Genomic DNA, 21,765 nt, shown 5'->3' on the forward strand with positions numbered 1-21,765 from the left:
CATAGTTGCATATATAGGTCGGTGTATAAATTGCCAGCAGGTAAAGTGTGAGCATCAGAGACCTGGTGGTTTACTCCAGAGGTTAGAGATTCCTGAGTGGAAGTGGGAGCGTATCACTATGGATTTTGTTGTTGGACTCCCACGTACTCAGAGGAAGTTCGATGCAGTTTTGTCATTATGAACAGGCTGACTAAGTTAGCGCATTTCATTCCTATGGCATTTACCTATTCCTCGGAGCGGTTGGCAGAGATTTACATTCGTGAGATCGTCCGTCTTCACGGTGTGCCCGTGCCTATCATTTCTGATCGAGGTACGTAGTTTACCTCGCACTTTTGGAGGGCAGTTCAGCGTGAGTTGGGTATGTGGGTTGAGTTGAGCATAGCATTTCATCCTCAGACGGACGGGCAGTCCGAGCGTACTATTCAGATCTTGGAGGATATGCTCTGCGCTTGTGTTATAGACTTCGGAGGATCGTGGGATCAGTTCTTTCCCCTTGCAGAGTTTGCCTACAACAACAGCTACCAGTCGAGCATTCAAATAACTCCATATGAGGCATTATATGGTAGGCAGTGTCGGTCGCCAGTTGGGTGGTTCGAGCCGAAAGAGGCTCGGTTGTTGGGCACAAACTTAGTACAAGATGCCTTGAATAAGGTCAAGATTATTCAGGATCAACTACGCACATCTCAGTCCACGCAGAAGAGTTATGCAGATCGTAGAGTTCGTGATGTTGCATTCATGGTTGGAGAGAGAGTGTTACTTCGGGTATCACCCATGAAGGGTGAAATGAGGTTCGGAAAGAAGGGCAAGTTGAGCCTTAGGTATATCGGACATTTTGAGATTCTGGAGAGAGTGGGAGAGGTGGCTTACAGGCTTTCGTTGCCATCTAGTTTAGCAATTGTTCATCCGGTATTCCACGTATCCATGCTTCGAAAGTATCATGGCGATCCGTCCCATGTGTTAGATTTCAGCTCTGTCCAGTTGGACAAGGATTTGACTTACGAGGAGGAGTCGGTGACTATTTTAGCCCGACAAGTTCTCCACTTGAGATCAAAGAGTTACCCTTCAGTTCGAGTGCAGTGGAGAGGTCAGCCTATTGAGGCAGCTACTTGGGAGGTCGAGTCCAATATGCAGAGTAGATATCCCCACCTTTTTACCAGCCCGGGTACTTTTCTATCTCTTTTCGAGGATGAACGGTTGTTTTAGAGGTGGAGAATGTGATGACCCAAAAGGTCATCTTATGTTTTAGAACTCGAATCTGCGCTCTTAAGCCTTAAAATCTCATTTTTACCCTCCTCGATTTGTATGCGCAGTCCGGGCATGTTTTCGGAAAGCTTTTATGTTGAAAATTGATGAAAATAACAATTTATGCATTAAAAAGTAATTTTAGTTGACTTCGGTCAATATTTTTGGTAAACGGGCCCGGATCCATATTTTGACAGTCCTGGTGGGTCCGTATCGAATTATGGGACCTGGGCGTATGTGCGGAATCGAATTCGGAGGTCCCTAGATTGAGTTATGAATTTTTTAAAAATAATTAAAAGTCTGAAAATTATTTGTTTTTAAGAATTGATCCATGTTTGGTATTGTTAGTACCACGTCCGTATTTTGGTTCCAGAGCCTGGTACAGGTTCATTATGATATTTAAGACTTGTCTGTGAAATTTGGTGAGAAACGGAGTTGATTTGACGTGATTCGGACGTCCAGTTGAGAAAATAGAAATTTTAAAGTGTTCTTGAGAATTTCATTTGATTTGGTGCTAAATTCGGAGTTCTAGGTGTTATTTTGGCGATTTGATCGCGCGAGTAGGTTCGTATGATGTTTTTAGACTTGTGTGCATGTTTGGTTTGGAGCCTCGAGGGCTCGGGTGAGTTTTGGATAGGCTACGGGATGTTTTAGACTTAGAATTTCTGCTGTTTTGCTGTTGCTGGTGCACAGGTATTTTGTGCTTCGCGATCGCGAAGTGTAAACTAGGCTGGGAGGTAATTTCTTCTTTGCGAACGCGAAGCATTAGGCATGGTACCCTTCGCGAACGCGATCAGTCTCCCGCGAACGCGATAGGTTAAGGGACCTGGGGGAGGGTTCATGTTCTTCTACGCGAACGCGTCCATTGGGTCGTGAACGCGAAGGCTTGGGAGGAGCTGCCTTACACGAACGCGTAGAAAGGCTCGCGAACGTGAAGGCCTTAGGCCGTTGTGCATCGCGATCGCGACAGGCCTCTCGCGAACATGATGAAGGCCTGTCCAGTGTTTTAAAACAGACTTCAAAACGAGATTTGTTCAAAATTTCATATTTTCTTCCATAGAACTCGACCTAGGGCGATTTTTGAAGAAGGATTTCGACACCCAATCATAGTTTTGCACTTTCTAACTTGTTTTCTTCAATTTCCATCATCATTTATTGAATTCCTTGTCTTTTATCTTGTTCTTTAAGAGTAGAAATTAGGGATTTTGGGGGAATTGGAAATTTTACAAATTTGGGGATTTAGACCTCGATTTGAGGTCGGATTCCGGAACTAATTACATACTCGGGCTCGGGGATGAATGGGTAAATGGATTTTGGTCTGAAACTCAAATTTTGACCAAGCGGGCTCGGGATCGATTTTTTCGACTTTTTGGAGGAAAATTTGGGAAATTTAATTTATGCAATATAGTTGATTTCTTTAGTAATATCTGATATTATTGAGTCATTTTTGAATAGATACGAGTGGTTTGGAGGTGAATTCCAAAGGGAAAGCTGTGATTGAGAATTAAGTGGCATTCGGAGCGAGGTAAGTGTTGTGTCTAACCCTGACTTGAGGGAATTAGGAACCTTAGTGTATCGACCCAGCCAGTCATTCCGAGAGTTGTAGCCTTGTTTTTCCCATTTCTGCTTATTTATGTGTTGTTCAGCTGTGTTGAGTTGTATCGAGTTGGTAGATCTGGAGTAAAATGAACACTTAGTCTCTTAGTTAGAAAAGTCAACCGGAAGTTGACTTATAAGTAAACGAATTCGGATGTGGATTTTTATGATTCGATTAGCTTCGTTGGGTAATTTTAGACTTAGGAGTGTGTCTGGAATGTAATTTGGAGGTCCGTGGTAGAACTAGGCTTGAATTGACAAAAGTTGGAAGTTTAGAAGTTCTTAGGCTTGAATCCGAGATTGATTTGGTGTTTTGGTATTGTTTTGGGTGTTCCGAATGTTTGACTAAGTTCGGCTAGTGATATATGACTTGTTGGAATTATTGGTTGAGGTCCCGAGGGCCTCGGGTGAGTTTCAGATAGGTTTGGGTTGTGTTGCGCTCGTTTTTCTTATGTTTCGACGCCGTTTCTTCAAGCATAAATGATATCATATTGAACAAATGAGCTCCAATTTATTTTTTTATTGAAGCATTGGATCCATATCGTAATTATGGACCCGTAGCAAAAAGAATCATCGAATTTGGACATCGTATGAGGATTTTATGGTCATTTTACTAAGAATTAGGTTGCCAGATTTGTTAGATTAATTACGACATTGCCACTGACGGTGTATTTAAAAATCTGCACGATTTGCAAATATTAAAACATACATATCTCCTTCATTATAAGGTCAAATTGAGTGATTCAAAAGCCTAACTTGACTATGATTTCACAAGGAATCCATTGGAGGCAAAAAAAGTGAGTTTTGGGATCGTTTGTCATGAGAAACGAGGCAGAATAACTGGCAAAAAATATATAAAACGAGGGTTTGTTCATTCGGTCATATTTTGAGTTGGGGAGCTCGGATTTGGGCGATTTTGGGAGCAATTTTCACTATAAGGATTGGGGTAAGTGTTCTCTACTCAGTTTTGGTTATATTTCATGAATCCATCTTCGTTTTGGGATTTGATTGATGATTTCAAAGTGAAATTGAGGGAGTTAGGGTTTGAGTTTTGGAGAGTTTAAGTGAGGATTTGAGGGACCAAACAGAGTCCGATTTTAATGAATTTTATATGGTTAGAATCGAAAGAGGACGAGGTTTAATATTCTACCATTTTTGACTCATTTCGAGATGTGGGCCCGGGGGCCAGGTTTTGGCCAGTTTTGGATTTTTGGCATATTTTGTAATTTTTATTGTGGAATTAGATTCGTTAGCCTATGTTGATGGTATTAATCTGATTATGGTTAGATTTATAGCTTTTGGAGACCGTCCAAAGACGAGGGCATCCCGGAGTAGGATTTTACGCTGTTAAGGTAAGTAACAGTTTTAACTTTGGCTTTGAGGGTATAAACCCGAAGAATTTGATATCGTGTGACTGTTTGGAGGTGATACCCATGCTAGGTGACAGGCGTGTGGGTTATACCTCGAGGTATTGATACTTGGTCTGTCCCGTGAGGCCTCATAGCCATCATCTGTGTTTACGTAGTTACTTGTTGTTGAACTTGTCTTCCTTCATATTAGAGATCATGCTTAGGCTTTATTCATGCTCACATTATTTGTACTTAGTCATAGAAATTATTGTACATGTTTACCTCAGTCTCTATTATTTGCTAATATGTTGTGATACTTGATATGGGTTGTGTTCCCTTATTTGTTGATGATGGTGAGGCTAGTGAGGTACATGATTGAGTGAGGCCGAGGGCCTGGTTGTGAGGATATTAATACCATAGCGTGTGAGTTGTCCGCGTAGTACGTGAGTTGATCGTGCGGGCCCAGGTATTGATACCATAGCGCATGAGTTGTCCGCGTAGCGCATGAGTTGACCGTGTGGATCCAGGTATTTATATGATGGCACGTGAGTTGTCTGTGCTTAGCGCTTGGGCTTTGGGAGCCCCTCCAGAGTCTGTACACACCCCTAGTGAGCGCAGAGTGTTGACTGTTTTGAGTGTTGAGTGCTGAGTGCGAGTGATGAGTGATAGAGTTACACTGCTGTGAGGTTGTATTTATTTGTGTTGTTGCTGCATTTATCTGTTAAACTTCTTTGTGGCACTTACTGAGTTATGGAATTTACCTGTTTATTTCTATTTATTTTTAAATTGTGAAAATAAATAATTGGACTGTTTTACTTAGATCGTCAGTACTGCTCAGTTCCTTAGTTATTTCTGTTACTACTGAGTCGGTTGTACTCATACTACACCCTGCACTTTATGTGCAGATCCAGGTGAGTTAGAGCGCGACGATCGTTGAGTTCAGGCCGTCTATCTATGGAGCTTGCAAGGTAGTTGCTAGCGTCCGCAGGACCTTGTTACTCCTTTTGTCATTTCTTCTTTTGGACAGTTAGACAGTTTATATATCTTAGTTTATAGTTTTAGACGCTCATGACTTAGTGACACCCCGATGTTTGGGGCTTGTTTCCGTATTTTTCTATATTATACTTAGAGTTGATTTAGTTTATGAAAAATTTAAATGTTGAAATGTTTTATTAAATTCTTATAATCAGTTTAGTAGTAATATTTTGGGAAGCAGGCTTGCCTTGTAACACGATAGGCGCCATCACGATCATGGTTAGATTTTGGGTCGTTACACTTAGATTACTTGCTAAGTGAAATCCATGTGAGTAGCGTATATGTGAGGTGACGAGTACTTATGCACCGTCAATTTACCTGTTTTCCATGTTTCTCTATTTTTCTTATATTGTCTCTTTCCTATGCCTAATTGCTACGTGTTATACTAGTGTTGTTCAATTTATCGTTCTTATCATGTTTACTGATTTTCTGGTGATAATTGAGTTTTTATTTCAAAGTTGAGATTGATATTATGGAACCAAATGTTGAAGTAAGGTTTGTACTTATTATTCTATCTCCCTGTTGTTATTTATGCATTGCATTATGGTAAGGGAGAGTGTTAATGCACAAAGGGTGATGTCGTGCCATATTGTGAGAGTTAATGCACGAAGGGTGATGCTGTACCATATTGTGAGTGTTAATGCACGAAGGGTGATGCCGTGCCATATTGTGAGAGTTAGTGCACGAAGGGTGATGTCGTGCCATATTGTGAGTGTTAATGCACGAAGGGTGATGTCGTGCCATAATATGAGAGTTAATGCATGAAGGGTGATGACGTGCCGCTTCTATTGATTTATTGGTGAGATTGAGAGTAAAAGCACGAAGGGTGATGCCGTGCATTATTCCTTTACTGTATTCACTATTCCTGTTGATTCGTGGTATATTGATTGCTCCGGTGATCATTCTGTTGTAGTTCTTTATCTTTTATTCCATCTCAGTATGTTCCCCTCCCGACATTTCCTGTTTAGTTCTTCATTTCTATTATTTGTATATACACTGTTAAATTGTACAGGTTGATTTGTAGGTGCCTTTCCTTAGCCTCGTCACTACTTCATTGAGGTTAGGCTCGACACTTACCAGTACATGGGGTCGGTTGTACTGATACTGCACTCTGCACTTTCTGTGCAGATTTTGATACTGGCTCGGGTTGATCGAGATTTTGCTATTGGTCTGCTGTCCGGAGACTCAAGGTAGATTTGTTGGCGTTCACAGACCTTGAAGTCCCCGTCTATCTTTTCTGTTCTACTGTTTCTTTCATTCAGACAGTTGTATTTCTTTCAGACTATTACTTGTAGTAAATTCTAGAATGCTTATGAATTATGACTCCAGATCTGGGTGGTAATAATTAATATATTTTTATGATATTCTGCACTTATTATATTTTATCTTAGTTAATTATTGTTAATTACTGAATGGAAATAAGGAATTGGTTTAATGATTTTCTAACGTTGGCTTGCCTAGCAAGTGAAATATTAGGTGCCATCACGATCCCGTCGGTGAAAAATTTCGGGTCATGACAGATCCCCTCACACTGCATTGTATGGCTGAAAGATCGCCTCATACTGCATATGTATGGCTGAAAGATCACCTCATACTGCATATGTGTGGCTGAAAAATTGCCCCAAACTACCTTTGCATGGCTGAAAGATTGCCCCATACTGCATTACATGTCTGAAAGATCATCCCATACTGCATCAGTCTGGCAGAAACATCTCTCCATACTGCATAGCATGGCTGAAAGATCACCCCATACTGCATTGCATGGCTGAAATATCGCCGCATACTGCATTGCATGGCTGAAAGACCGCCTCATACTGCATTGCATGGCTGAAAGACCGCCTCATACTGCATCTGCATGGATGAAAGATTGCCTCATACTGCATCTGCATGATTGAAAGATCGCCTCATACTGCATCTGCATGGCTGAAAGATCGCCCCATACTGCATTTGCATGGCTGAAAGATCGCATCATGCTGTATTGCATGGCTGAAAGATTGCCTCATACCGCATCTGCATGGCTGAAAGATCACCTCATACCGCATCTGCATGGCTGAAATACCGCCTCATACTACATTGCATGGGTGAAAGATCGCCTCATGCTGCATCAGCATGGCTGAAAGATCGCCTCATACTGCATTGCATGGCTGAAAGATCACCACATACTACATCTGCATGGCTGAAAAACCGCCAAATACTGCATTGCATGGCTGAAAGATCGCCCATACTGCATTTGCATGGCTGAAATATCGCCCCATACTGCATCTACACGGCTGAAATATCGCCCCATACTGCATAGTATGGTTGAAAGATCGCCCCATACTTCATTGCATGACTAAAATTTTGCCTCATACTGCATTTCATGGGCTAAAAGATCGCCAAATTATCCAAAGGCGTCATAGTCTAAAGGCACCATTTTCATGATCCGAGGACACCATTTCATGGCCTAAGGATCTAAATTTGCACATTATTATTCAAAGGCGTCATAGTCTGAAGGCATCATCTTCATGGCCGAAGGACATCATTTCATGGCCTGAGAATCCCTTACTTTACGCTCCATGGCCCAAGACAACATAGTCCAAGGACATCATTCTCATCGTCCGAAGGCACCTTTCATAGTCTAAAAGGGAATTGCATCATGTTTAAATATTCTCAGTAAATAACATCCATCGTATTAACGCCTACATATGCTTACATACTAATTATCTTTTATAGGAACAATTGAAGTTTGCAGGTCAAAGCACGAAAAACCACAAGAAGTTTTATTATCAAACTGGGGCAATTTTCGCATCGAGTATCTCTTTATTTCTGATTTCTACTCAATTCCAGCATCACCGCAACTTGAGACTGGAATAATTTCTAGAATTAACATCTCCTTCAAGTAGTAAGTGTGCCTTTATCCTCTTTATAATATTACGTTTTACCACTTACTTCTCTTTCCTCAATTTTTGCACTAATCTCTACCTTACTTAGGATCATATTACTTCTCAATCCTATTTTCACCATACACCCTTTTGTTTTTATACGATCATAATATCCGGCACCGGGGCAAATTTTAGTGATTCATGTCCTTCACTAATCTAGAACTACACACGACCTGATTCTCATAAAGACCGAGATATGTAGGCAACTCAGAAACCAGAGTTCGGCCGTAATAAGTTTTCAAAAAACTCTAATTTCCTTTTGCTCTTACATAATTATCTCATCAATCGGACAAAATTGGCTACTACGTCAATTTCTTTGTCTGACAACTCTTTTATCATTTTCGGGCAAAGAGGGGCAACTGTTGACACTCATTTTTGTCCTTCTATACCCGAATTTATCCCATTGAGTTGCTATTTTACTTTAAAAGGTCATAATGATACTTATAGTATTCTTATCTTATTAAGAGTATTATATAAGTTTATTTTTTACATATTTTATTTATTAAATTAATAATTTTTGAGGACATAAGGCATTGTAATTCATTTTTAACTTGTTCAAGAGGTGCATTTATCTAAATTTTAGTTTCCGCTTCACATATTTTATTTGGGTATTTGAATTACCATTTGTTAATAATTTTTTCTATTACTATTATTATATTATTAGTATTGTCATCACTATTATTATTATTATTATTATTATTATTATTATTATTATTATTATTATTATTATTATTATTATTATTATGACCTTTTAATTAAATAGTGACTCAATTACTCTCTTAAGACCAAACCCAAACAACCTATTTCTAGCCCATCCCACTAAAGTCATCTTTCCTTAGTCTTACTATGTAAAAATTGCATGGAGCGCCCTATTTGGTCGCCCCTTTTTAACCTGTACCCGCTTTATTTTTTTGTTTGCATCCGTATCTATTTTTTTTGTTAAAAGCCTTTTAAAAAGATAATTTTGCCCTTCTTTATTAAAAGACTACTTTCTCTCCAAATATACGCCATTCTACTGTCTTTGTCTCTCTTCTCCCGTTCTTCGCGTTTTTTGATTTGTTTCTCTCTGAAATCAAATAATTTTCGATTCCTCTTGATTTTTCAACTGTTTGTTCCCCAATAACATTACGTTTAATCACATGTAAATTGCATGAACTTTCTGAGTTTTATTTTAGTATTATTTTTACGATTTAATTTCTGGTTTTTTTATTTATAGTCATCTTAGTTGAATCGTTTCCCTTTTTTTTATTTATGATAAAATAGTTTCCTAGGTTTTACTTTGATTAGTGCATTAGTTTTCTAGGTTTTATTTTTACGATTGTGTTTTTAGGTTTTTTGAACGTGTGTTTGTGTTTTTGATGAAAATTCTATAAATTCTTCAGTGATTTTTGGATACTTTGATATTTTTAACAATTTTGAGAGTAAAATAGATGATGCTATTAAAGTGTGAAGTTTATAATACTTCAATAATAACTTAATTCTAGGAGCTGAAGTTTTGTTTTGTGTTTTGTATTTTTGTTATATTATTTTATGAACTTCAGCATTATTTGGAGTTGAATTTGTGTTCTATATTTGTAACTTCACCATTTCTAGGAGCTGAAGTTTTGTTTTGTGTTTGCTGAACTTCGAGTTTTTGCTGAAGTTATTGTTTTATAACTGTTGAACTTCAACATTATAGTCCTGAAGTTTTTGTTTTTGTGCTTGCTGAACTTCGAGTTTATGCTAAAATTTTTATTTTGTAATTGGTGAACTTTCAGCATTCTAGGAGCTGAAGTTTTGTTTTGTCTTTGCTGAACTTCAGCATTCTAGGAGCCATACCAAGACTATTACAGTTTTTGCTGAAGTTTTTATTTTGTAACTATTGAACTTCAGCATTATAGCCCTAAAGTTTTTGTTTTTGTGTTTGCTGAACTTCGAGTTTATGCTGAAGTTTTTGTTTTGTAATTGGTGAACTTTTAACATTCTAGGAGCTGAAGTTTTGTTTTGTATTTGCTGAACTTCAGCATTTAGGAGCTGAAGTTTTTGTTTTATATTTGCTGAACTTCAGCCTTCTTAGACCTAAAGTTTTAACTGATATTTTTGATAATGTTCTGACGTTATTTTTCCTATCTTTTATTTTTTTTTTTAACAGATGGCATCTACGAATCCTAAAGATCCTAAAGCACCTAAAGATTCTAAAGCACCTAAAGCACGTAGAATACGCAAATCTCCTTCAGTCCCTATTGCTCTACCTACAAAATCAGGGGACAAATATTATGAGTTTGGAGATTGGTTTAACTGTCGTGCTTACTGGAAGGGGAACAATGGATTGAAGTGTTATATTGCAACTTTCTTGACTCCTACACAATAGGAGAAGCTGAATAATGGTACATTTTGGTATATTATGGCTATGGAGAATTTTTATTGCAGCATGAAGTAGGTTCATTATTTGATTCTTTCTCGCGTATTCACCAATGATCGAGACTCCATTAGTTTCAAGATTTTTGGTCATAATATGTCGTTCAGTCTTGAAGACTTTCATATTATGTGCGGTTTGAGGATCACAACACATAATGTTGAAAAAACAGTAAAACAAGAGAGCAAGATTCTGAAGCGCTATTTTGGGAAGTCTAAGGGTGTGACCTTGAAGGACATTCGAGATTATATGACCCAGAATAAAATTCAAAAGGATGATGTGAATTTCAAACACATATGCGAGAGTGATGAAGATGCTGTGAAGCTTATGGAAATTCTTGTTGTGGAGTCTGTTTTGTTTGGAAAAAAGAATGAATCAACTGTGTCAGCTGATTATGCAGCTATTGTTGAAGACGATAAGGCTTGTGCTGATTATCCTTGGGGTAATGCATCTTATGAGAAGCTCATTACCTTAATAAAATATTCTTTGGACAAGCAGGACAAAAAGAAACCAACTGAGTATACTATAGGTGGATTTCCATTTCCACTATGTGTTTGGTTCTATGAGCGCTTCCCAGATATTCGGGAGAAGTATTTAAAAGAGAAAGACTTCCTTGATGCCCCTCAGGTTCCCAGGATGTTACGTTGTGTATCTTTGGGAGAGCCTAAATATAAAGAACTTTATGAGGATTACTTCAGTAATCATGGTGTAAGTTAATATTTTTTATTTTTCCTTTTTTTCTGTAGTTGTGTTAATATGTTGACGTATCAGTTTTATTTTATTTTCATAATATACTTTTTTGTATTAAACAGAAATATCGGATATTTAGGATAGTGGATATAATTCCTACCGAAGAGGAATTGAATTCAATGCCTTTAATTGGAAAATTACCATACAATCGGAATTGTTCAAAGGTACTGAATCCGGTTCCATCAACTGGTGAATCACCACGTAGTCGGAGTTGATCAAAAGAAGCCAATCGAACTCTTGTAATTAGTGAATCATTACGTAGTCGGAGTCTATCAAAAGAAGTCAATCGAACTCCTGTAATTGGAGAATCACCTCGTACCCAGAGTCGTTATAAACGTTCTACAATGGCGTTTGACAATGATGAATTAGTCAACACAATATGTCGTGTAATATTTGAGCTGAAGTTTTTTGTTTTTGTGTTTTGTAAAACTACAGCATGTTTTAGCTGAAATTCTTTGTTCTGTTTGTGATGAACTTCAACATTCTAGTAGCTGAAGCTTTAATCTGTATTTGCTGAACTTCTGCATGTTTTTAGCTGAAGCTTTGATCTGTATTTTGCTGAACTTCAGCATGTTTTAGCTGAAACTTTGTTCTGTATTTGCTGAACTTCAGCATGTTTTAGCTGAAGTTTTGTTATGTGTTTGCTGAACTTCAGCATTCTTCTAGACCTGAAGTTTTGTTCTGTGTATCTATACTAGAGGGTAACGAGGGAGGTTAAAAGACATGCAGAAGAAGAAAGACGCATGATCGCGAAAAAAGTTGTTGAGGAGTTTCAACAGGATGAGTGATCTTCTATTGTGGATGAGGTTATGATAAAAGTCAAGGTAAGCTTATTTATAGAGAAGTATTTTTTTCTGCTAATGTTATTCAGATTAATCATTGTTAGTAATTTTTTTATAGGAATATTTTGATGAGAAGTTTGAAAAGTTGTTTAAGATTGTCGATAAATCAAAAAGAATGGACGATGGTGATGCAGATTTTGATTTGATAAACTATAGACAATATGATAGGATGAACGACTCGTTCAAACCTCTATCGGACATTAATGTTGCTCATGATCCACTGCATAAAGTCACAGATGAAAATATAACAGGTGGGAAAGCAGCTCTTGAAGGCGATATTCAAGTATTCGAGGAAGTTCAACGTGTTGAACAACAAGTTGAAGAGGAATGTACCAGTGTTGATAGACTGAGCAAAGATGGATATGATGAACAGTTATCAACCGAGAATGTAGGAAGCAACAAAGGTGCAGCTGATGAAGTTGTCGATACTGAAGAACATGCACCGAGTTGTGCTTTGGGTAGTGATATTGCACAAGGCAATGTGTGTGGTGATGGAGATCATGAACCTATTGGTACTAAAGAACTGACACTGAGTGATGTGTGTACCACTATTGGGAAAGGCAATCCGTTTGCGGATGCAATAGCTATTTGCCAAGAAATTTTAGGTGTCGAGACACAGGAAGTTTTCACTACAGGTATAAATATTTTCTATGTTATATATATATATATCATTGATCCCTCCCCCATCTTTATTAATATGCAGTGGAAGTTGAAAATAGTGGTGCTTTAATTGATGCAACTCAAAAACTCTCTGATGATGTTGCATTGCATGAAGATAGAGTTGAGAAAATCCTTCCAGGGAATACTCAAATGCTCCTCGACGTCGTTGCTGCACAATTGAATGAAGCTGGAGCTGCTGAGATTGAAAAAGGCATGCAATCTGGCAAAGCCGCAGTGGAACACAAATGTCAAGGTATTCTATAGATCACGAATTTATTACATTTGATCCAATTATATATTTTCAGTTTGAAATTTTACATACTTTCTTTTCCTTTTTTATTCTTTTTGAAGATTATTCAGAAAGACTCAATGCAGCTGAAAAAGAAATTGGTGAGATCATTCGGCTATATGAAAAAAGAGAAATACATCTAATCACACCTGTTGGCTCACAGACAGGTGTGAAGTGTGTTTGTATTATTTTTAAATTTTAGTCAGTACTATTAAGTATATTTTTTTTGGCATGAAGATATAGGCGTATCTGAAGGTAATGGAAGTGGATCCGTTGGAATGCAAACACCATCTGTGTCGCAACACTTAGACCATGTAGTTATTTTTTGCAATTCGATTACAAGGTGTTGTTTTGCCTAATATGTATTTTATATTAGTTATATTTTATGTATATATTTTCCTTTCTTTTGCAGATCTCATCTGATACATCACAACTTCTTCCAAATCCTAAGAGATGGAAGATGTCCAGTAATCCTAATGTTATGAGTGACACCAGTGATATCCTCAACTTCAAGTTATGTTCATTTTCGCTGGGTAGTATAGAAGGGACTGGTTCAGAAGGTAATTCTGCTGCTATTGTTGTTGGTGAAGAGAGACAAGAACATCGTGAACAGTAGGGAGTTGGTCAAGTATCTGCCACCATGGCTGTGAATTTTTCCCCTGCTGCTGAACCGCAACAGTTAGTTGTGACGGAACAGCACAAAGAGCAAGCAAAAAAGAAAATGGAAAAGGATTCGTATGGAGAGTATTTGGTTGAAATCTCCTTAAGTCATTCCTAAACAAAAGCGAAGGGGGCAAGATTGGAAAGTAGGAAAGACTACACGAAGGTGTCCCTTCCATTATGTTAATCAAGACAGTGCATTGATGCAAAGATTTACAGACTGGTTGAAGACAGATGCCATTGAATATAATTCCAAGCCATTCAGATTAGCTGGAATTGATATTCCAAAGTCATTTTTTACCGAGCTTGTGGATCCTACCTCTGATCTTTCGGATGAAGTAAGTTATTAAATTTATTTTTTGAATTGGTTTTCAACTATATTTCCCAAAACCTCAACTTATTTTTGTTTTAAAGTTTTTGTACTACAATTTGGTAAACTTCAGTTTTATGCATGGTAAAACTGCTGAAGTTGTTTAGCTTATTTGCTAAAACTTCAGACTAAACTTGTTGAAGTGTTTGACATGCAGTCTCTAGTTTTTTTTTCTAAACTTTAAATCAAACATGCTAAAGTTTTTTAGGTTATTTCCTAACATTTCATACTGAATATGCTTAAGTTTTTGTCATGCAGTTTGTAGTTTTGTAATACGTTTTTTCTAAACTTCATACTTATACATGCTGAAGTTTTTTATTTCACATATTTTCTTTTGTTGTTGTTCATTTGTAGCATATTGAAGTGGGCGTATATTTCTTGCGCAAAAAATATTGCTATCACCTTCCAAGTTATCTAAAATCAAGATGTGCAGTAACAAATTTAATTTTTGATTAGTATATGACTAAGTTAGCTAGTGTTCATCCTTCAGATGAACAGAAGAAGAAAATTAGAATAAGGAAGGAAAAGAGAATGGAGGAGAAAAAAAAATGGAAGGGAAAAAGAGCAAATCAAAGAGAAAGAGGACTGCCAAAAAACAGGAATGTGAGGATTATGAAAAAGAAGAAGAAGTAGAGATTGAGGATCTTACCGAGTTTACTTGGCTTATTGAAGAATCAACTGGTAAAAAGGTGGCCAACTACGTAAGAGGCATTGACCTTTCATGTGGTAACACATGGGCATCTGCCAAAAAAGTATTCTTTCCATTTCGACTTAAGCCAAGGTTGGGCCAGAGATGTACGCATTACTTTTTTGGAATTCTGCAATTTAAAGATAAAACTATATATGTGTATGATTCCATGAAAAATACACCATATGAGCGTGCAGTTGAACATGTCCAAAATTATGCCCAGTTGATCACACACTGTCTCAAATGCTTGGACTTTGGCACAATCAATAAAATTTATGGGGAAAATCATGTGAAAAAATTTGCAATTAAGTGGATGAACACACCCCTACAGGATAACAAGTATGTGTTTGGCATATGTTTACCATGAATCTTATGTTTATTGTTTTTTCTTCTTGTGTTAACTATTCTTCAATTCTTTTTCATGTTCTTTTTGTAGTGTTGATTGTGGTATATTTGCTCTTAAGTTCCTTGATATGTGGTTGAAGCAAGAAGATGTCTTCAAAATCAATCAAAGTCATGCGTTGATATTCAGGAGAGAATTGGCTGCAAATATTTGGGCTCATGGAAAGTGGAAACAAGATAGAGGTTATGAAACTCCAGAAGAGCAACTAGGACATGACTATGGAGAATATAAAGACACTCTATGTGAATGTTTTTGATAGAGAATAACTTGTAAATGAAAAATAATTTTTTTTCTTTTTTTTCAAGGATGTAAGTGAAAACAAATTTGGATTTGTGAATATACATTAATTTTTGTGAATTATGTGATGTTTGTATTTTAAATTTTTGTTCTATTCGCGTTAATTAGTCTTTTAGTTGTCTTGGATTGTATCAAATACTTTTGTCTCTTTTATCATGAACTTAAGTATATTTTTTTGAAAATTCAGCACACTAAACTTCAGCATGAACTCAATAACATTTTGTTTAGGCTGAAGTTTTGGATAAAAAGTGTCGACTGTAGGACAAAAAGTTCATTAGCATATTTAGCATACTAGCATATTAGGATATTAGGATATTAGCATGAAGTTTTAAGTTCTGCATGTTTAGTGTGAAGTGTTAGGAAATGAACAAAAGAACTTTAGCATGTTCAGTCTGAAGTTTTAGCACATGAACTAAATAACTTCAGCATCTGTAGACTGAAGTTTTAGCACATGAATTAAATAACATCAGCATATTAGCACATGAACTAAATATTATCATATTAGCATGAAGTTTTAACTTCTGCATGTTTAGTGTGAAGTGTTAGAAAATGAACAAAAATACTTCAGCATGTTCAGTCTGAAGTTTTAGCACATGAACTAAATAACTTCAGCATCTGTAGACTGAAGTTTTAGCATATGAACTAAATAACTTCAGCATATTAGCACATGAAATAAATATTAGCATATTAGCATGAAGTTTTAACTTCAGCATGTTCAGTCTGAAGTTTTAGCACATGAACTAAATAACTTCAGCTTTTGTAGACTGAAGTTTTTATGGGAAACTCATTGCTAACCCTCAAAACTTCAGCATGTTTTGGTATTTTTTTAACTTGATACTTATCTTTTTTTGCATTTACTAGCTACTTTTTGTCTTTTATTACCTACTTCATCTATTTTGCATTTACTAGATACTTATCTTTTTTGCATTTAAATTTGTCTGACCATATAGTAAATGAACTGAAAAGTTACTTTGAATTTACAAATAATAAATGAAAACTTTTCAGGCTGAAGTTATTTTTTTACTATAGAAAAACTGTAGAATTATTAGGCTGAAGTTATATTTCTTTTTCCATTTATCACCTACTTGTTTTCTTTACCACCTACTTATCTTGTTACATTCAATTTTTCTGAACGTAAAACAGTAAATAGACCTGAAAAGTTACCTTTGCATTTATAGATATTAAATTGATTAGGTGCAATCTTTGGCTATATTGACAATCTCTTCACTTGAAAATTTCATAGTCATCCATAGACTTCTATCATATTTCTTTAAATTTATACTCATCCTTAGCCTTTTAGCTTTTTAAAAGAAATAATGTCTGGTGCTAATGTAAGTAGGAATGTTACAATGGATGAACTTATGCAGAAGTGGGAGAGTTTAAAGTCTGATGGGAATAGTAACGTACCAATGGCTAATCTTATGCAGGCGTGGGATAAAATAAAGGCTGATTGGGAAAGTATCATGCCACAATTTTTTACCGATGAATCATTCCAGAATAGGCTGAACCTCGAACGCAGTTATGAAGGTTATTCAACCTCGTTTGACAAAGTTGTCCAGCAGTTTGATTGTTTTAAGTTTCTTATCTGGGACGACTATGCCAAGATGCAAAATAACTTGAAGAGTCTTCCTTATCTTATGGACAGAGTAATAATTGAACAAAGTCAGCTGCGTGATGAATTCAACAAGTTGAAGTGTGATCTCATTGGACTTTGTGGTCTTTTGACCGAGTATCTTATAGTTATCTCTGATTCGGATGATGATGAGACATATCGAGAAATTTAAGATTACTGTTCTGATGATGGTGATGATGCTTAGTTTTTGTAATCCTTTTTTTATGTTTTTCTTTTGTGTTTTTTGTTAATGTTTTTTATGGCTCTTCTTTTTGTTTTGTCAATGTTTTGATGATGGTCGTGTTTTGTTAATGTTTATGTTGTTATATTAATAAAAATCTTGTTACGTTTTTTTGTATTTTTTTTAAATTTTGAAGGCTGCATTATGATTTTAATGTAATAACATAGTATGTCAACATAAAACTCCATGCCTTATAAGCTGAAGTTAGCAAATATAAGTTAGAAACTTGAACCTTTTTGATCGGAAGTTTATTGCTTTTGATAGTCACACTTTACAGGCTGTAGTATTTTTGCATACATTTTCCCATTAATAAGCAATCTTTTAAGAGGCAGACTTATATATGCGGAAATGTTTTTGTTCATTTCATAAAACTTCACACAAAATATGCTTAAGTTTTGTACAACAGTCTGCAATTTTTGTAATGATTTTTTCCAAATTTCAGAGAGAATATGCTGAAGTTATTTAGTTCATTTTTTTAAAACTTCAGTCTAAATATGCTGAAGTTTTGTTATACATATATTTTTTTTTTGTGTGTGTGTTAAAGATATGTATTTCACTTATAGTTTTTTCTCGCTGAAGTCATTGCATACTTTTTTAAAATGCAACCAAACTTGTAAGCCGCACAACAAAAATGAATGGTTTGTACTTCAAGCAATATATAAAAGAATATTTTTCAATCCAAGAACTAATTTTTTTTATTTCTACGAAAACAATCACATTTCACATATATCATTCAATAATGAAAGTGTAAATTCAGACCAAGGATTACTGAACGCTGGAGTTTTTTTCAGCATGTTTCTTGGAATATGGATGAGGTGCTGGAGAATACAAGCAAGTTGTTTTGTTATGACCAATTTGTTTATAGCGACTGCATTTGGTAGACTTCAATGGTACTGATTCAGTCGCAGGGATATGCCTCTTCTTTTGTCTTCTTCCTTGTAAAATCTCTACATCAGGAGGTTTTGTTATTTCAGATTCTATATTTTGTGGAATATCCCATGCATTTTGATCTGCCACAGTATTCACATGTCCTTCATATGTTTTGAACCATGTTTCCCTTGAATACCATTTTGAGCAGTAATCAGATTTCTGCAAATATCTCTTATTAATAGCATCAATTGCGTGTGGACAGGGCAATTTATCAAGTTGAAATTCCAAGCAGTTACAAGTTCTCTTCTTTAAGTCCACAATGAATTCCATTCCTTTGCTATTTATTCTAAAAATATTGAATCAAGGTTGAACACCTAGGACGGAATAAAAAAGTAAAAAAAACTATATTAGTGTATTATTGCTTCAAAAAGAAAAAGTATGAAGTTCTTTATATGTAACCAGTAAATCACTGCAGCAGATATAAAAAGCTGAAGTGATTATGCATTAGTTAATTACTTCAGAGAAAATATGTTGAAGTAAATTCTGAAGTTAATAAATATACTCACAAATATTTTGCAAGCCAAGTCCATCTTCTTGTTCATCTCTTCTTCTGCCCATATTGATACTTTGTGAAAACTTTCATGTGCTTTTTTTTCTTCGTTCGTAAAATCACTCTTCCAACTTTTCTTGGATAAAATCTAACATTCTTAAAATAGGCATCTCTCTCGCTTTTAGTAACACGGAATACATTGATTCTACTATATTTGCTGTCAGCATATCATAACGTCGCCATGGGAACCACGATCGAGCCCATCTCTCCGGCGGCTCTTCCATTATGTAATTGTATGTTTTCTTGTCAACACTTTTGATTTAGGATATTAACTGATTAAAATCTTCATGTTTGTATGACCTTGCAGCGCTTTGAAAAAGATTTATTACCGTGGCTTTTGCATATCTTTGCTTTAAATTTTTCTCAAAGTAATAGAGGCAGATACCATGGTGAGCTTCAGGATAAACTTTTCTAATCCCATTTGCGATCAATTGGTTTCTATCTGATAAGAAAACTAGTTCACGATAGACTTGAATTGCTTTTCTCATTTCCCCGAAGAACCAAATATATGCATCATTATTTTCTGAATCTGCTACACCAAAAGATAGAGGAAAGATTTGATTGTTTGCATCCTTTTATACAACAATAAATAGAATGCCACGATATTTTGACTTTAAAAACGTTGCATCTACTGCAATCACAGGTCTACAGTAGCACCAACCAGCTATTGATGCTGCAGGAGCAAAGAACATGTAAGCAAATCTGTACAGTGAAACACAAAAAAACAAATCATAAGGTGTGAAGTTTTTCAGATAGGAACATTTGAAACTTCAGGCTGATGGTTAGTATTGTTTTGCTTACCGATTCTGCTCATCTGTTTTTATGCTAGTGTACATCCCTGGGTTTCTATGCACCATCATGTGTAGGTATGAAGGAAAAATCTGGTAGTTCTCTTACGGTGTTCCCCTTATGGAAGCAATAGCTTTTTGAATAGCGCGCCATGCCTTGTGATATCCAATATCAATTCCCAATTTCTTTTTCATTTCACTTTCTACAAAGGCTGGTGTAACCTCAATATTTTTATCTCAAACATGTTCTAAAATTTGTTCACTTATAAAATTTGATGTAGCATGCTTCTAATCTAATTTTCTTGCATCAAACGAGTATTCATGGTTGTTATAATATTTTGTCACCCTGAAAAGTGAGTAATATTTTATTCTGGTAGCACGTATATTCAAACCACATTTCTCCACGATGCATTTCAACTCGTATCTCTTTGAACATGATCTAACAGCCGTGAATTCAACTTTTTGGTTTATCTCCAAGCTGCAGAAAAATTTAGTCATGTTCTTCTTGTTGTCAAAAACTGATCCTACTCTTACATCCTCAGGCAATGCATCGTGCCTAAGTATTTTATATGGTGAAGATTCTTTCAGCTTTCTCCTCACTCTTACAGTAGAAGTTTCAGCAATTTCTTCAATTGTATCTGATGTTATTGGTATAAATTCCCTGTTTTCTTCATCTTCGTTGCTTGTCATTGTAGAAGGTAACAAAAAACTTTGTTGGATCGTGTGTTGGTTGTATATTTGCATTATTAGTTGTCCTTCTTCTTCTTGGTCGTCAACAAACTGATATGAATTTATTGTAGCGACATGTAATTATTGCAGCATTCCATATTCTGAAGCAGCCGTAATGTTAGAAGGTTGTTGCTTGTTGTCTACTTCCATTATTGGTTGTTCTAGTTCATGTTGATAATTAGCAAATTGTTCTGAATCTATTGTATATGCAAGAGATGGTTTGAATGTTGCAGATTCTGAAGCAGCTATACTGTCATAAATGAGTTGTATTTTTTCGATGACAAAATGACAATTCTTGTACGCTGAATCAGTTGTTAGCAAATGTATACAGGTTCTGAGTTCTTCATCTGAAGTTACAAGCATCCCTTTGCTTGTATTTAGTTTGATATCAAACCATATCTTTAGTGAATATTTGGTTGAATCAATATCTGTAACTTCACTAATTTTCTTTTGGAAAGTATTGAATGATACTTGTTTATTAAGCAGAACAAGTTTTGTATCATGATCCAAGTATTTGAAATCAAAAGTCCACCTCCCATTGAAAGTAATAACAAGGCAAATCGAACTCATCCTGTAGAAGCATGTTTAGTATCAAGTATTAGGAAACTGAACAAAAGAATTTAAGTGTGAAGTTTATAAAACATTCATTAGAAAATTACATACTGCAGGAGAAAAACTTAAGAAAATTTAAGCTGAAGTTTTAGCAAATGTACTAGAATACTTCAGCTTGTTTATTCTGAAGTTTTTGAAAAAAAGCTCATGAAAAAGCTGTTTAATGCTGGACAAAACTTAAGCATGAACGAAATTTAACTTCAGCATGCAGGAGAAAATTACATAGTGCAGGAGGAAAACTTCAGCAGTTTCGTCCTGAAGTTTTTGAAAATGAACTAAACAACTTAGCATCGTCTGCAGAAGTTTCGGAAAAAGCTCATGACAAAACTATTGAATCCAGGACAAAACTTCAGCATATTAAATGCTGAAGTATTAGCAAATGGACTAAAAAATTTTAGCTTGTTTATACTGTAAGAGAAAGACTTCAGCGTTTTGGTGTAAAGGTTTAGCAAATTATGTAAAAACTCAGCTAGTTAAATTCACTAGGAAATTTACATAGTGCAGGAGGAAAACTTTAGCAGGTTTGTCCTGAAATTTTTACAATTGAACTAAACAACTTCAGCATCTGCTGCTGAAGTCTCAGAAAAAGCTCATGACAAAACTATTGAATCCAGGATAAAACTTCAGCATATTTTAGTACTGAAGTATTAGCAAATGAACTAAAAAACTTCAGCTTTTTTATACTACAAGACAAAGACTTCAGCGTTTTGGTATGAAGGTTTAGCAAATTATGTAAAAACTCAGCTTGTTTAGTATCATGTTCTAGCAAACAAACTAAAAACTTCATCATGTTTGTCCTCATGACA

At 35.8% G+C, this 21,765-nt stretch overlaps 1 protein-coding gene across 1 annotated transcript; it reads right to left on the reverse strand.

Moving 5' to 3' along the window:
- Positions 1 to 18,115: 18,115 nt before the first annotated feature.
- Positions 18,116 to 19,813, reverse strand: LOC138892432 (uncharacterized). The gene is made up of 3 exons (XM_070176148.1): positions 19,728 to 19,813; positions 19,452 to 19,532; positions 18,116 to 18,566 (listed from the first exon to the last, which is right to left on the reverse strand). The coding sequence occupies exons 1-3, from the start codon at positions 19,811 to 19,813 to the stop codon at positions 18,116 to 18,118; spliced, it is 618 nt and encodes a 205-aa protein (XP_070032249.1).
- Positions 19,814 to 21,765: the final 1,952 nt, after the last annotated feature.

This window comes from Nicotiana tomentosiformis, chromosome 5 (genome assembly GCF_000390325.3).
Source record: "Nicotiana tomentosiformis chromosome 5, ASM39032v3, whole genome shotgun sequence".
NCBI classification, from domain to species: domain Eukaryota; kingdom Viridiplantae; phylum Streptophyta; class Magnoliopsida; order Solanales; family Solanaceae; genus Nicotiana; species Nicotiana tomentosiformis.